The sequence below is a fragment of the Seriola aureovittata genome, chromosome 2, assembly GCF_021018895.1.
Source record: "Seriola aureovittata isolate HTS-2021-v1 ecotype China chromosome 2, ASM2101889v1, whole genome shotgun sequence".
Taxonomy (NCBI): Eukaryota; Metazoa; Chordata; class Actinopteri; order Carangiformes; family Carangidae; genus Seriola; species Seriola aureovittata.
Window position 1 is genome coordinate 7,782,252 of NC_079365.1, and position 18,010 is coordinate 7,800,261.

General features: G+C 40.9%; 1 protein-coding gene across 2 annotated transcripts in view; it reads left to right on the forward strand.

Moving 5' to 3' along the window:
• The window catches only part of cdh4 (cadherin 4, type 1, R-cadherin (retinal)), a 194,085-nt gene that overhangs the window by 65,403 nt on the left and 110,672 nt on the right, over positions 1-18,010 (forward strand). For both annotated transcript variants that reach the window (XM_056401263.1, XM_056401273.1), the window contains exon 3: positions 11,583-11,606. In XM_056401263.1, the coding sequence (XP_056257238.1) occupies positions 11,583-11,606 (24 nt within the window). The remainder of the gene's footprint in view (positions 1-11,582; positions 11,607-18,010) is intronic.

An 18,010-nucleotide genomic window follows, 5' to 3' on the forward strand; every position in this document is an offset into this window, starting at 1 on the left:
CCTAATAGTCACATGTTGGACAGATATGACTGCGAGGATGAGTCCCAGGTGGATGTGAAATACACAGCTCACAGTACCCGTTAGCTGCAGGTTGTTAATAGAATCCAGGGGATATGAGGGAGCCGAGGTGGGTTGGTTGCTTGGTGAGTGAGCAGTGGTGCTCCTTTGTTGGTTTAATGGTTAAATGAGGTTGCAGGGAGTTGACACAGTGTGAATGGTAAGAGCCTGCCTGGCTGATGCCGAGGTGCAGTGTCTCCTTATTCTATCATAACAATTTAGATGCTATTTTTTTTTTTTTTTCTCAAATTTCCTTTTTATCCCACTCCAATACGTGTGGCATGTGACAAAGTGGAGTGAGAAAAAAAGCAGAGGGAAGCTGTGACGCTGCCTCTTCAGTGCCCACTTCTCCCTCCCAGCCTCTGTGGATCCACAGGGTCCTACTGAGCACCTTCTATCTTCCCCAGCCCACCTGACTCTTGACCTCCCCGAGCCCTCCGGCATCCTTCACTGGTCTTAATGACAGACATTTATTTAATTCACGCTACTGGGAAATGAGATTAGTTTCAAAAGAGGAGGACAGGAGGGACAAAGAGTGGAGCTGTAGAAAACGAGAATGTCTGTGAATGTGTCTATAGCCCATCACCCACCACTTGTCTGCCTCTGCAGCTTCAAGTTATTTTAGAACAACACATTCAAGACCATTACAGTCCGACGCTTGTCATTCTGTCACTCGCTCCATCATGGCTCACTGCAGCATGCCCAAATGAGCCAGCACGAAGACCGTGACGGAGATGATGTTGATGAAGATGATGATAGCAGTGATGATGATGGTGATGATGATGATGATGGTGGTGATGATGATGACAGGCTGTTGATGCCGTCAGTCGGTAATGTGATCGCTTACACAAGACACGGCTGGTTGCTTCTCCAACACTGCATCGTACTTTATTATATTTGCAGAAGCTCTGCCATTGGGATATTGCTCTCTACCAAACAGCAGTGTCAGACTCTGCATGCTAGTGGAAGCATCGAGTCAGCTGTGTGTGTGTGTGTGTGTGTGTGTGTGAGTGTGAGTGAGAGACAGAGAGAGAGAGAGCTCTGCTTGACTCTGTGTGAGCTTGTGCAGTCTATCGCCCTCCAGCTCTGACACAGTCCACCGAGAGGAAACTGCGACAGGAGACCTCAATTCAGACATATGTTCAGTGTACCACTCGTCAAGCACACAGACATGGAGGCATGTGTACACACATGCAATTTATTGTTCTCACATTTACTGTAATTTGCCAGGTGATTGCATACATACATGCACTCACACACACACAAACGCGCATAGTCAGCCAAATGCAAATCATATGACACAAAGCATATGCACACCCTGCCCACAGAGATGCAAGGCGGCTACAGAGGAGCACTTGGCTGCCTAAAGCCCCCGAAGCGCATGTCAACTCCTCCCTCCATCCCACATTGGGGCTCTGCATTTTAACTAAACATCTGGCTGTGTCAGCACCAGTTCATCACAGCAGGGACCCCACGCCCACCTCCCGCTTTTTGCCTCTGTGTCTGTCTCTGCATGTTGGGAGGCTGCATTCAGAGGAAAGTGTGTGCATTATGCACTGTGATTCATGGTGGTTCAGTGTCTGTGAGTGAGCATAGCACATGCATATTCATTTGGATTTAATCATCAGGCAGAAGCTGAAACTGTTGGCTTTGACTGGACAAACATGCATGGGTGTTGAGAATAAATGTATGCCAATGTGCACCCACAAACGCCAAGATGTTTACATGCTGAAATGAAACCACCTACTGGACTACAACAATTAATCGGCCGCTACCTACACTGCATTAACATTAAGGTTGAGTCACCCCATTAAATATGTTTAGCCTCCAGGGAAAGTGCTTTAATGTTAGCTGAGAGAAAATAAAAATAGCTCAGTACAAGCCAGATTCATTTTATATTTAGGGTCTAACAACATACAGCACACATTAATGTACACAACAAGACTGATATGGCTTTTGAGGTAATGAACATTGAAGGCTAGCACAATTACTCAACTGTGACTTGACATTGTACGGAGAAATGAGACGGCAGAAGTCATGCATTTGCAGGGACCTATTCATTGGCCGGGTGGCCAGGTGGGAAATTCCATCACGCCACGAAATGAGTCGTCGTGTTCAGTCACTCAGCGATACAGAGCATTGTGCATTATTGTGCTAAAAGAGCATGTTCTTTGTGAACGTCGACGCGAGCCTCGTTCAAGCACCAGAAGGTGGCGGTAATGCACCAAAAACCAAAAAACCAAACACAAAAAAATATCAGTAGAAGAAGAACTGTTTTTTTTTTTTTAAGGTGGCATCTGACGATTTACGGCATACAGCATGTGAGCTGAAAAGCACATTTTTCTATGGGGGCAGGGGGAGGGATGGATGGATAAGAGGAGATTCTACTGAAAAAGAACAGATCAGCTCATCAAAAAAAAAAATGGAAGAAATGAACCTAATTTAGTTCAGTCAAGATTGTTAACTGTGAACATGAACTTGTTCATTTAAATCTGTGTGAACTGAATTTTGAGCTAGCTTTAGTGTGAACACAGCACTGTCGATACAGTGTAGTAAAAATGAATCTATCTAATTAGTAACCCCATGTTTTTAGTTATTTGTCCTTTCTGATTTATAAAGTTTTTTCATCTTGTTAGTCATCCCACTGTTGATCTTATTGACCTCTTGTCTTTTGTTTCCCTCAACACAAGAACTGATGCAATTGACACTTCTTGAAAGAGAATACAGAAAAACAAAGAATATCTTTTTAAATAACAAACCCAATGCTGACAAATGTTAACTAATCTAAATGTCTGACACATTTTGAGAAAGAGTTTGAGAAAAGTAGCTAAGTACCCGCTGCCTAGTTGAATAGACTGAACTTTCTTCTTGACAAGGTTATTGGCGGGATTGATACCGTTGCCTGAGACACTCAAGCCTCCTGTCTTAACTTGCTCAGCTAGGGAAATTAGTGGATGAGCCGACAGGCTCTCTGATCGAGAACATTTAGAAGCTAACATCTTGGGAAGACACTGAATTAACCTCTGAATCTGTTTGAAGCGTTTCTCATAGACAATAAGGAAAATATTTGTTTGGACAGGTGTATTGTGAGTGAACATGAGGTGTGTGAAAGTTTGCTACCTGTGAAACAGGGTGAAATCTCACTTAGACCTGCTGCTTGTCTGTAGCTAAGGCAGAGATTTCATGACACATTAAATCACAAAGTTCTGTTCATTATGTTATCGTCAATACATCCCCGGTGCACCCCGGTAGCTTGGAGTGCAGTGCACGTAAGCACTGCTTGTCTTTGAAGAGAAGGGGCCTTTGTTGATTGCAGCGTATAGGCAGTTGGGTGTGTGTAACAGCAGTGCCCCATTACCTCTAATTTAAAGTGTGTACATAGCAACAGGCCAAGCAATACAGTCCCTCCTCTGACAATAGCAGTGGCATTCTGCTCACAGAGAGGAGGGCTGCAGAGAGAGGGAAGGGGCAAATTAAGGGAGTGAAAATGGGTCTTATTCACAGGCATAGAATCAAATTTTCTAATATTGATAATATTTCAACATTAATCCTATTTTATCTGCATTTGATTTTTGGCTCAATAATAATCCAAGTTTAGAGACGTGCATTAGAGGTGATGCACTGAAAAGCTTTTTTACTTTGACTAGTGTAAGTAGTTACAGACCTTGTGTAAAGCCAAATTGGCTTCAAAGCATGTGAACCATATTAAACTTAACTAATTAGGCATTTCTTTTGAACTAGAAACATGTCGATCAAAGTGAATAATTATGACAAAAAGACCCACAAGAGTGCAGTCAAACACTTTTACTGTAACTAAACCGTCCTAGTCATCAGGATCGTCGAGAGAGAGAGATTCATAAATCCCCCGGTGTGCTGGCTGGTATCATTAATCGTTCCACATTCTGCAGCAGAACACACTCAGATGTACAGTCGCATGTAATATCACAGGAGTGAAACGTGTGGTCACCAAAGAAGCTGTTTGGATCACAAACAGTGACGCAGACTCTCTGTTAATCTGTGATGCCAGTCGAAACTCAACTTGTTGTCAACACACTTGCCAACAGGGAGTCATGACTCATGACAGATCACAAGTGTGTTTGTACATCAGGTGCTCCACTGCTCACGCCTTTAAAACTATATTTCCTGACAATCAATATGTCTGTTTTAGAACTTGTTAGTTTTGGCACTCATCACGATGCAGTGGTAGGAAAAAGTATACCAATCTCACTTTTCACTCCACTTTTATTTACACTCAGTTGGCAGTTTATTTGGTATCCCTTACTTAAACATGCTCATGCAGTCTAAAACAACAGTCCTGCAATAAATCCCAGCTCCATGAAGGTTATACTGTTCAGTTTGTGTTGAAGCTCTTTTAGAGACATGTTGATTCAACTTTATGGTCATTTTGGAGGCTGTAGCTTGTAGTGTTGAATTGGATTGTGTTATACTAACAGGTGTTTCCACAAACCAGCACCACAAACTACATCCTCCAAAATTAGCATAGTTTTTTTGCTGCTGCTGGAAATGAAGGTGGTGAAAGTGAGCCAAAACAGTAAAGTTGCAGTAAATAAAAACCAAAACAATGTGCTGAAAATGGTAAAATGCTCCATACAGCTGAAAACTGCAGGGAAACTGCAGAAGTCAGGTGATAATTCTGTGTGGGTTCATCACTGGAAGCGACTCCTTGATCATTCTGCATGGTGAATATACATTTTTGAATGTAGCTTTGTATAAACAAACATAACACATGCTTTCCATAACTTAAAGAAGCCACAATACCTTTAGCTATCAAGGACTCATGAACGCTAATCTCTGTCAGTGAGCACAGACACATTCATGGCATTCAATCCCATCTCAGTTTATAATGGGTATTTTAATTTCACATTATTTTGTTAACAAATCTTGCAGAGAGGAAAACATTACAAAGGAAGGAATAACAATCTCCTAATGCCCTAAATCCTAATATTACCATATGGAGTTGAAGGTTGAACTGCATGTTAGCACAATACAAACATGCATATTGTATCTGTTGGGCAAAAATAAAACCTCTTTAGGCAATGACTGTGGCTTATTTGCTGCATTGAGGGTTGAATATATCATTTCTCACTCCACAAGGGTCCTATTACAACAAAACGTTAATGCTCCATGTCATTGTGCTTCTATTCAGTCACTTTAGTATAATAATTAATCAAAATAAACATACAGCGCTTGACAATAAGGCTTTTGTATTCTGCACTAATCAGACAACTCATTAGGCAGTAATGAGCCGACTCTGCCTGTTCTTGTCGTGTTTGGGGGAAGTTTGGCGCATTGAGAGAAGTGTTTGTGTGTGTGTGAGCACACAGATACACATAGGCACACTCACACCCCCACATGCACACATGTACACACACACCAGCCGGCACTCCTGTAGTCCCACTCCAATTATGGCAGCATCTCACCCGGGAAGAAGCCCACTTACCCAGCATTCGCTTTATGAATAATTGATTGTTTGTGCCAGTGTTATATTTGTAAATACACGTTTGCTCTCTGATTAATAGTTTTCTAGACATACTCATTTGTTCAATTTGATTAGACTCTTAAATGTATTATTTATTAGCTGAAATGCTCTGCGGTTATTAGGTATCACAAGGGCAACAAGAAGATTTGGCATAAGGACGCATCTAGATGCAAACAGACTCGCTCACATCAATCCACACTCACAATCACATGGCAGGTGGCAGAGTGCGTGTGTGCGTCTGTGTGGGATTTAACACATTGTTTTGGATATTGTGAACATGTTGACTGCCTTTAAGCACGTGTTAGTGAACATTTTTTAGACTTACAGCTTTTTTTTTTAAATCTTTCAGCCTATAAATAGTAAGAAAAGTATTTTTTTTCAGTATATTAATAAAATAAAAGATAATAAACAATTCTTATCCACATGAACTGAAGCAATTTTAAAGGTGTATATTTTACACTTTTCAGGTGTTTTATTTAAGTTTTGATATCTATAATAAGCTATATTTGTGGTTTTAACCAAAAAACATCCCTGTCTCATGCTTTTCTCTGGAGCTATAGAAAGTACGGGGCATTTTGTGTCCGTCATTAATATTAATCTTCTGATTGGCTTACTAAGTTGTGACATCACAAAATAAGGAAGTCCAGATGGCTTGGTTTAAAGCACAGTTACTGAATACAGGCTGTGTTCGCTTCTGTGTGCATTTGAGTGTTTTGATACTTTCGCAATATTAATATAGAACATAGACCTGCTTTATAATCAAGAAAGACAGGGAAATCTCACTTTCTACAATTTGAGACCTTTAATGTAGAAACATCAGACACATTTACCACTCACAGCGATGGGAAGATTGTGGATAGCCAAGCGCAGAGAGAAAGGTTATCAAACAGACACTGCGGATGTAATTTGGTGCTTTGTGAAAGCTCAATATGTTTTCTTTATGTCGCTGATGAAGGAAATGAGTAACTGTGACCTTTTGGATGAGTTTGTAATATGTGGGAGTCCACATCACCACTTGCTTTGACTGATTCATTTCGCAGTAGCAGAGCCCTTCATAAAGAACCAGGTCAAATGTGTTGGCTGAATTTGAAAAAAATCAAATAGTGTGGTCCAGACAAGAATGCAGGATGTTTGAATTGTAATTTATTCACTGGAGAGCAAAGACAACACAAGCAGCACAGGATCGTCACAATGACAGGACACGTCCGTGTTTCAGTGCTGCTGATTGACCACTCTTGAAATCCAGAAAATAACATTGATTGAGTAAAAGGCTTTTGAAGGCTCTAAATGGTATTTATTTATCCACCTCCGTGTCCTGATTTAGACAGTGCACAACTACTGCTCCATTTGTAAAACAACATGAAAATTCTAACCGTGGTGACATGTTTTAATGAGCTGCAATACAATACTCAACAGTTCTATGTTTCAGTTTAGCCAGCTGCAGCAGATCAGTTTGTCCCACTGATGTATTCTTACAGCAATGGATGGTGGAACAGCTATATGTAGGCTTTGGCTGGTTTTCTTCTTTCTGCCTCGAGGGAGTGCACAAGCTAACTATCAGAGACGATAAAAACCACATTTCAGATTGTGAAAATGACTCAGAGTGTGTGCAGTCGACAGTAAATATTACTATACATTCTATAGTGAGGGTTGTTTTCTGTATTTTATTCTCACTGCCAGCACCTTATGTGTGTGACTAAAGGGTGCTTAATACAAAACTAAAAATAAAATGTCATCAAGAGAAGTGTTGTAACTGTGATGTCCACTCTTTACAGTTTAGACCTATGTCATCACAAGCTTAGTTCATGCAATGAAGCAATCAGCGGGTATTAATTAGCTTTTGTTTCCTACTACTCCTTGCTGCTGCTGATGGTTTTAAAGTAAAACTGAAGGGGGTGAAACTACAACAAAGATTCTGACCTTTTTGGAAATAAGTCTTTTTATAATCTATATGTTTTAGTAGTAATAGATCTCTTAGTTTTTAGTTGACTATAACCCAATGCTCAGTGGGTGTGTATATTACAACTATACAACATCAGCTTACACACAATACATACATGTACATCTCTGTCAATAGGCCTTTTCACTGCATACATTTTGACTTGTGATTAACAATGGTTCTGTTTTATTCACGTGTCCCAGGAGGTCATGACAGTAGGACAGTGAGCCAGCATGCATAGTACCATGACCCTGACACTGGAGCAGCTAAATGGAATTCAGCCATCATTAATATTGTTTGTTTACACCTGTGCTTTCCCACCTGTGAAAAAAGCCTGCATAAGTGACACTTAAGTGGCTGATTCATCAAAGCCCCTACACATTGGTGGTGCACCCACACGTGTTTGGAGTTAATCTGATTAGACCTCTTCTCAGGAATGTGTGGGTGTGAACAATGTGCATGAGTGACACTTCCTTGACCCGGCTTTTTTCACTTTGTGGCTTTGTGGCATCTGACAGCTCGGGAAAACGTACACCTTTTTTTCTCTCCCACAGTTTGGTTGTCGGCAAACTGCTAGAAAAGCTCTGTCCAACTTCAAACAAAAAAAAAGGTCTAATGAGCCAGAGAAACTGAAAACACCTGAGTAGCTGTATATTGTGAATTCACCAGAAAAGACTGGATGTTCCCTTTAGTTGCAACACCAAATCATAAATTTTGGAGTTTTTTTATTCCTGTGAATAGCGGGCTGTGGTTGATTTGGCAGTTACAGCGTGTACAGTGCTATTGTTGAAAACCTTGAAACCTGTTGCAAAGAGGTTGTGGACGAATGCCCAGCATCTCAGTGGGGGGATCTCACTTACAAAACTGATAGACATGGTACATCATTGGAGTGTGTATGTGGATGTGTATTTGTGACTGTGAGAGAAGGAAAAGCAGCACTGCTCTGCACCATATGCCAAATATGAGCCTGTCTGCCAATTTGTGGGGGATACTGGCAAGTGCTAGCAAGGCTGAATTCTTGACAGAGGGAGATGAATAATTGAACATGTGCGGAGCGAAGTTCTGTTGGGATAGAGTGGGGTGCCTTTATACATGGAGAGGGTGAATGGAGACAGTCGGGCTGTCTACAAGCAAAACTCTCATTTAGATAGTGATGTGTTTGCTTTTTGTAAACAAGTCAAAAAGTTGCAGAGCTTTTAAGATGAACTTGAATGGATTTATGGTGAGACGTGAGTGGAAAAAAGCACGACTCATTGGCATTTATGCATTTTGATCACAAACTGCATGAACTACTACCAAAGAGTCTGAAAGCTGTCATCGATCCTGCGAGTGTGCACCGCAACCACACAGACAACTAAGATACATATGCACATTGAAAAATAAAGAAAGCTTGAAGAGAAATTTGTGTAACTTAATCAGTCTAGTGGAGACATTTGTTCAAACAGGGTATGTATTTTATATTCGAATTTTAATAATTTAGCAGACAATCAAATCAGCCTCCAGTAAATGCAACGGCAGAGCAAGCTTACAGGCTCTTACACTTGTGTGATCTTACACCAGACTGACCAGTAGTCCAGCCCAGTCTCCTGACAACATGTATGGATAATTACTGAAAATATGGTGGATGTTGACCTTGTAATACCAAAGGAATACATGTGCAAAAAAGCAACAGAAAGTAGCACAACTAATTAACACAAATGAGAAATGGAGAATGGTATTCAGTTCCATGAATCTCATTTGGTCTAGGCCTAAAATAAGATGTACCACAAATACAAGCTGCCAAGTGCGAAAAACTCTTAATGACAGCTTCCAAGTGTGAAGGGATTTTTCCTGGGATCCAGGTCTTTAGGTAGTATTAGGCAGTGCAGCCCACAGGTCATTTAGAAGTCGGTCCTAAAAGCAATAGTCCATTGTTTGTCTCTAGGATGAGTAAGAAGACACTGATAGCATCCAGCTGGTCAGTTCCCACTGGCAGTTGTCATAGCAACCAAGGTTGTAGCACAGACCCTAGCCATGTAGCTGAAGATGATAAGCTAATTCTCTGGCTATTTGTTATGGCTGTTACCTCCCTCAGCCAGTGTGTTTGTGTCTCAGGGTAGATAAGTTACACAAGTCTTCTGTAAATAGGACAGATACACAACCTGATTTAGATCAAATGTGGTTTAATGCTTAAGTGCATGATAAAATCTTGGCACGTGTAAGATATGAATATGGACATGATGTAGTTCTGTGAGGAATAACCTTATTTGGACATGAAGTAAGTATTAGGGTTTAACAATTGATCCATGTATTATCAAAATCACAGTAAAAGAGCTGCAATGTTTTGTCACATCATAACACTATAAGCATTGTGGTGCTACAGAGATGCCCCAGCCTACAATTCATATTCTCCAGACATAAGGGAACATGTTTGTTTGGTAGAGACCCCAGCAAAAAGTCACATCATCATCATTTTGTTATTGTCTTCAGTGAAAATGAAATACAAAATCCAAGACCATTCCCACACATCACAATATGATTTTTTAAAGTTATTTTTGCCTTTATTCAGATAGTGAAGAGAGAGAGAGAGAGAGACAGGAAAATCTGGGATAGAGAGAGGGGATGACGTGGGATGATGTTTTTTTGGCCAAGCTTCAATAAAAGCTTCTGCTTGAGACATCTGGGTCTCCTGAAACACACCGAGTGATGATTACATGTTGGATATTTAGTATATTTTCTCATAATTCCCATTACATTTGATGTCATCTTTGAGGTAGTGTGTCATCTATCAGAGCATTACCTGCTAAACATTACCTGACAACATACAGTGGACTAAAGCCACGTAACAAGATGAAGAGTCTACAGCCATGCTAACAGTGTTTATGAGACTTCGCTTAGGCACAATGGTGCTTTGGGCTAAATGCTAGCATGAGCATGCTCTCATGCTCATGTTTAGCAGGTATAACGTTAACCATGTTCACCATATTAGTTTAGTGTGTTTACATGCACCAAAGTTATTGCAGTTCATCCTCAGGGGAACATCAGTGTCTGTAATCCCTCCAACAATAAAAGCAGTAGGACAGTAATAGAGGCCAAGAATGTCTGCATGACATTTCATGGCACTTCCAACCAATAATTCTTGAGGTATTTCAGTCTGAACAAAAATGGAAACATTCCATTCTCAGAGCCAGGCCACCAGTGTGGATAGAAAGTGACACAGTTTGACTAGTCAGCATTTCTCACCAAACATTTGTGAAAAAGCAAAGTTCAAGTGAATGATATACAGCGTTACTCCTGAGTGTGGGCCTGGGGTGACCAGAAAGCCTGTCCCATAACACTTATTTTTCATCACTGTGATGCTGGGATTCATGATAACATTGGTTGTTCTCAAACCTAGAGTTCAGAAAGTGTTTCTAATCAGAGTTGGTACTTTTATAAGTTTTGTCAGTTTTCAGGCTTTTCTAGATTGAAGAAAAATGTAGGCAACGAATGCAAAACGAGCCATGGAGATTGCTTCTGATCAAATCTCACTAAGCAACCCAGCTGGAGGACATGAAAGGGCAGGCAACCAGGAGAGAGAGACGTCAAGAGCCTCCAGGGCTGCCTCTTGTGTTTTTGTCACCCAGCTGTGGTGCCAAGGTCTGAATAAATACCACCCACAACGATGTACATAAGTGTGTGCGACGCGTATATGCAACGTCCCGCATGTTCCATTGAGTGAGCACAAGAGCAATATAGACATCACAACAAGCGTTTGAAGATAATGATGAATCCCACTGCTTGAGGCAATGACAAGAAGTATAAGAGAGAAAACAAACTGTATTCTGGTTAAATGGTGCTGCCTGGATAATAGACAGAGACAAATGTGAGCGACTATGCAGTTGTGACAGCAAATTTTCACCAATAGTAGCCCCATGTTCTGTATATGTCACTGTCTGGGTATTGCCTGTGACTTTCCATTAATCCTCAGAAATGGATCTGTTTTGCTCTCTTGTTTAGCGGTGACTTTAGTATTGCAGTGCCACTTGACTGAAACCTATTATGCTCTAATCATCGTCTTCTCTCTTCTCTCCCCTTACCCCCCCCCTTTTTTTTTTTCTGTGACAGATACCACCCTGTCCAGTGAACGTGGTAAGTGCTGCAGCCGTACACTCCCTTGAATCAGAGCCATCTGTGCGTAGACTCTGCCAGCAACAGCGGATTGGCTGTTTGTGTTGATGTGGAAGGAAACGAGCCACAGACTCCGCAAAATCACTTGCATCACCAGAAAGCTATTTTCCTCTCCATCACATTGCATGTCACGGCAAATGTTGAAACGAGCAGAAAAACATCAAGCAAAGGCAATTATGAAAGCAGCATCCGCAGACCCATGTGGCCAATCAGGATTAGAATTTAGCATATTTTCCCTGCACGCATTTTGCCTCGACCTATTTAGTCAATTTACCCCCTTTTGACTCTAATACTATTCAATAAGTATCCAATGAGTATCTTTTTCACTTTGTCTCATTGCAGCTTTAATAGAATGTATCTCCATGTAGTCTTAATAGAGAGTAGATGGATTCCCCCACTGTGGCAGCCTCTGTTTTCATTTTATTTTCAAATTTCACTCCGCATGTCGTGCTATTATTAATGATTTCCTGTTCTTGGAGGAACACTATAATCACTTCATCAAAGCGGCTGAAAGAGAAAGTCCATCTACAGTACTGTAGTACTTTTTTATATGCTTATTTTGCCTGTGTGTGTGTGTGTGTGTGCGCTCTGGCCAGTTTGCCCTGTAAGCAGCATGACAGCATCTCTGTCGGCCACTTTTCTCCTATCCGAGTTTCAGTACGGCACTGAGACAAGAAGTGATCTCTCTGAACTTGCTCTCTGCCCCATGAAAGCTAATGGTTTGGGGCAAAATTGTTGAGCTAAATTGGTGTGGTGGCATCACACAGTGTAGACAAAACACCACATGCTGTGTGTCTGGTCTTTGAAACCTCAGAGTGGCGACAGGGACGAGAAGTGTAAAGTTGTGGTTCAGATCAAGCAGTTGTGGTTTATTTTTGTGTACCTGGTTAACCTCCATCTGCCGGTGGAGGAGACAGTGATATGCAGCAGCAGAGAAGCGTTTGTGATCAATTTTTCATTGCCAAGCCAGCAACACTGTGGCGGTTTTTTTTCACTTCAGTTAGGCTTAAACAAAGAGCAGGGAATAAGGAATCACAATAGGCAAAGATTTGTATTCATTCTGAGTGTTATCCTTGATTTTGACCTCATCACTGCCTTTCTTAACCGCCCTCCGGCTCTGACATCAAAACACACGCATGAGGTTTCTCTTCTCCCACACCTTTTTTCCTTTTCTGTACTGCTGAGTAGTCACATAATGTGAATGATATTCCGCAGTATAAGGCAGAAGAAGAGGGAAGTAATGAATGGATTAAAAAACAGATGACTGAGTGAGGGGAGGCAGTGTTAGGGCGAGGTCTATGTACCCTTGGTCCCATCATGAAACGCTGCCAGCAGAGCCATCCAGAAGGTGTTATCACTCACCGCAGCAAAAATCATTCATTTCATTCAATCTCTGTTTTCATACTTTAGCATGTGTGCTTTTGGAAAAACAGAAACATGTATTATATACCTGCAGAGGAAAACGGTACTCACTGGCGCACCCTCCCTGCGTATTCCTGTGCTTAACAAGCTCCCCCCCCCCCTCAGCAGAGATAGGGTGTGTTTGGAGTCGTCTGATAGGCCTCCTCAATGTGAAGTGGCTGCCGGCGCATCCTCTCCCAGCTTAATTGGCCGTACCTGAGGCAGGAGGGCAAGGTGTAATTGCGATAAGAGAAAACGCTGTGCTTGGCTGGTTTTAGTGCCCTTATCTACAATCTCTGGATTGATTATGGTTTTCCTGCCAGCTGTGCAAATTGTTCAACTCCATCACCTGCACTGGAAAGTACCTTAACTCTGTCTTGGCAAAACCACAGTACACATTGGTTAACTGTATTTACTGCTGGTTAGGCTACAATATTCTGGCCTCAAGGGCTGGGACGATATGTGTATTTCCCAATTTGATACTATCACGATACTTGTATTGCGATTTTGTTTTTTTAACAATAGACAATGGGAAAAACTTAAATCCTACACTTATAGAGACTATGTAGAGACTGAGTTGTATTTCCTCATCCTCATATGTCACTCAGTCTTTCTGAGTGTTACTTCATCACTGCTAAACCCTGTGGCTCTGTCTTAAAGTCACGCGAATGAAAAATGTTTCATTAGGAACATTACTGTTAAAATAAAATGAATCAACGCGGAACCACTGGGGCTTTTATTTTAAAGCATCAAACTCGACTGGGCCGAAAGTGTTGATGAAGTTGTTGTGAGCTTGAAGCTTCCAGTCAACATACGGTCGGACAACAATAGTCAGCTGTTAGCTGTTAGCAGGTAGCTGTTTGCAGTTAGCATAAAGTTAATCCATTACTGGTCAGCTGTGCTGTTAAACATGAGAATTTATTCACTGTGAGCAGGAAACTGGCAACCTCTGGCCACACACTGATTCTATTGGGCTAACCAGCTAGCTCCCATGCTAACTGTTAGCTGCAACTACTGTTACACTAGCTTAATGTAAATAATAAAATTAATATGGATTCAGGAAACAGCCATTGATTGGTGATTAAAAAACTATTAAAAAACAATTGTGATACTGAAGTGAATCCATTTTTTTCTCCCACCCCTCCTTACCACTGGCTTTCAGCTGATCTCTGCTGGTTGTGTGCTCACAAAGTGTTACATGCTTTGGCTGAAGGCAAAACATAGTTTGACATTTTGGGAAATACACTTACTTGCTTTCTTGCTGAGAATTAGATGAGAAGATTGACCACTCTCATGTGTGTATGCTAACTATATAGCTAGAGCCAGTAGCCGGTTAGCATATGTAGCGTGGTGCAGAGTGAAGCTGCCCTCCACTACACATTTAATTTGAAGTCTTTTATTTTGTTCTGTAAAGAGCAAACATATACTTTATCATCACCGTTCGCCACACACACACACACAGTGATTTCACACTCAAGTGTGTGCTCTCGTTCTCTCAACGTGTTCACGCGAGACTTCCCTTGTCCCTGAACACACACAGTGTAGCGAACGCGCTCGTCCTGCTGGTCGGAGTTAGACACATACTGCTACATGATATTACATTTTTCAAACAATAAACAAACCTTTTCTTATCATAAAACACAGACAATTTTAACCACACTCTGAACATGAGCTGTACTAAATGGAAATTATGTTAAACCTGTAAATAATAATAATAATAATAATGTAGGTATATTAACTCACTGATGGCTCTGTATGCCACACATAGCTTAGCTCAGTCTAAAAGAACCTCTTGTACATGTTGTATCAGCTTGTTGTTTTATTTTTAGATGTGTAACATGTTAATGAGCGAGCTTTTGAGGTGCTACTTGGCAGATTTTGTTACCTTTTGGCAGAGCCTAGCTGTTACCACAGTTTACAGTCAGTGGTTCTCCCTTTTTTTTCTTATCCATTACCCAGGTCCTGATAGGTTGTGGACCTATCGAATAAAATGTAGGTTAATTGTCTTCCCAGAATATTAATGTTCATTATTATTCTGTCTATTATAACAATTATTATTATGGTCATTATTCTTAGTATTTTCTAAGTACTATCAATAGTATACACTTTTACAGCAAATGGTGAAACAAGTATTTATTATTCTTATGTTCTTTATATTCTTATTATATTTTTACTATTATTATTACTATACTACTAGTATCATTATTGTTAGTATACCAGGGAGCAAAAAAGCTTAGAACAAACAAGAACAAACAAAGAAACAAAACAAACAAAGAAACTCAAAGCAAAGAAGGTATTCATGGCCTCAAAACACTTATTCACACAATAAAGCCACTGGAGTTTGCGCATAAGTGGGAGAAGATAAGAATCAGTAGTTAAGGTATTCAGTATATTACTGGTGGCATTTTTTCTTGTTGTGTGCCATTTAGCAGATATGTTGCTCTTTTGCAAAAAGTAAAACAGACAAACATATATGTCAGATGTGTCGGATATTATACAGCATGTGACTTTTTAGCATTAAATAGGGCAGAATTAATTTAGGAGATTTTTTAATGGAGTTTTACCTGAAATTGTTCTGTGCTATTCCAGGCACATTACACCTGGTAAATGTCCCATGTTTAACATTTCATTTTATTCATAGACTAATTAAAGAATATAAGGTTCATGACTAGATGAGAAAAGTTGCAGCGGTGTAAATCCCTCTATCTATTTTCCTCTACGGCGAATGCCAAGGAGTTGACATATAAGGTGAAATTTTATAGATGATACTCTACTCGTCCTGTTCCCTTGAAAGCAGCATGGAGCTGAGCTTCAGAAAGCTGAGATAAACATTGAAGTAAAGAGTCGTTGCTATGGAAACGACACACCGTCTCCTCTAGTCGCATTGGTGTAAATAGGCAGGTTTTAATATTGCAGATAAGGTTGCCACCTTCTATGTGAAAAAATAAGGGATGCAGCGTGCTGTTTAAGATCAGACATCCCTCCATGGATGACTGAAAAAGTTCAAATGCAAACTTGCCTGGGACAGGACTGACCCACCGATACATCTTGCCCTATATCTCAACAGCCTCTTATGTTTCACTTGCGGACTTTCAGACATCATTAACAACAGCGACTGAGGGTGCTGCTATTTTTATCTGTAGAAGGCAACCACTGACGCTGACGTCTTGTGACGTATATTTTATCACAGCACACAGTACGCTTGTCGATCTGCTGCTCACTGATAAACTTCTCCACTTGAAGGCTATAGCTGGTTTGGTTTTACTAAACATTACATTATTCCGAGCACTTTGAAGACATTTTTTAGATATGAAATGAGTGTATGAAAATATGAGACAAAAGCATTTTATTTTCAAATACAGGATGATCCTGTATAATACAGGACGGGCGGCAACCCTTGTTGCAGACCATATCCTTTTGCAAGTAGTTGGAAGTCTCAATTTGTGTCATCAGGAATCTTTGGTGTAAACTAATCAACCGCCCCCCAGGAACATCCCTCTTGAGAAGTGCTATGCTATGCTAGGCTAAGCTAACCCCCTGCTGGCTGTAACTTAGCGGACAAATGAAGGGACATCAATCTTGTCATCTAACTCTTGGCAAGAAAACGAATTTCCCAAAATGCTGTACCTATTGCTGTAAATTCAGATTATATTTTCTAATCGTCCACATGAAGTCTCTACCTCTGCTCCAGATGTACCTACTGAAATGCTTTGAGCACATTCTCTCTCTCACTCTGCCTGCATCTCGCCCCCACTCCTTCCTCTCTTTCACTGGTCTTGAGTAGTGGTTGGGGCTAAAAGAGCAGCTAATGGGCTGCAAAATGTCTCCAAAGCTAGAGCAACAACAGAAGCTAATGTCTGAAAGCCTCTGAAACAACATAAGCGTTGCAGAACCCCGACAGTGCAAAGAGAAGAGAAGGAGGGGAAACATTCCTCGTTTCCTCTAATGTGTCAGAGAGGCCATTTCTGTCAGCCTAATTGTAGTGAAGCTTTCCTTGTGGCCTTGGTAAAATGGCCAAATTGCCTGATGGAATGGATCGGACTGCACTGTTGGCTGCACTCTGTAGAGTTTCTTTTTGCCATGTTATGCAAGTTCTTGTATGCAGCTCAATGGTGTTTTGCTGTTTCAGTCTTTCTGGCTGCAGAGCACTGTGTTTAGTAGGGTAAATTCAAGGATCAGGGATATTGACAGAGCAACCTGAAATATTACAGTTAGCTGGATAAGTTGATTTACCTGCATGGAACCTAAGAGATATATGGCTCCAAGTGAATCAGTGGATGGAGTTTCACCGCTTGCCTTGTTGGTGTTAAAATGAATGGGTTCATTTGAAGAGGATTCTACTCAATAATCTTATTGTTGTGTTTTATTGTACAAAAGGGATAATGTTAAAAAAGGGCCAGTGTGGCGATGTTGTCAGCATTAAATGCCTGTACCAAGGAGAAGCTTGGTTGAATGCAATTCTTGATCATTCGCAAAATGTGGTGAAGCGTACAGCCCCTTCTGCTTCCCTCCCCCCTCAGTACCAATTAAAGCTGTTTTTCTGCGGCAGATCTTCAGCTGATGAAGACAGCCACTAAGAGCTCTTGAAGTAAAGTCGCACAGGACCTATATGGCAGATGGTTTGAGCAAGAGTACGTGTAAAGAGAGAAAGCAGCAAAGAAGGAAACAAACAAGCATGAAAATGGCAGCCTGTCTCCAGCGAGGAGCTCCTATTTTCTACCCAATTTAAGACTCTCCATTTCTAAATTTTCAAACTTTTCCTCAAAAATCCTGTCAAACCTGCAGGAGACCAGGGAAAACATAAGATCTTGTTCTGTTGAGAATTTTTGCACATCATCTTCCAAAAACTATCCAGACAACTCAAGCATTTCTCTGTGAAAAAAAAGTGCTGGGAGCTGTTTGGTCTCATGGCTTTGACCAGCTCTCCCAGCTGAATGGAAACAAGCTTTACTCCGGCCTTTAAC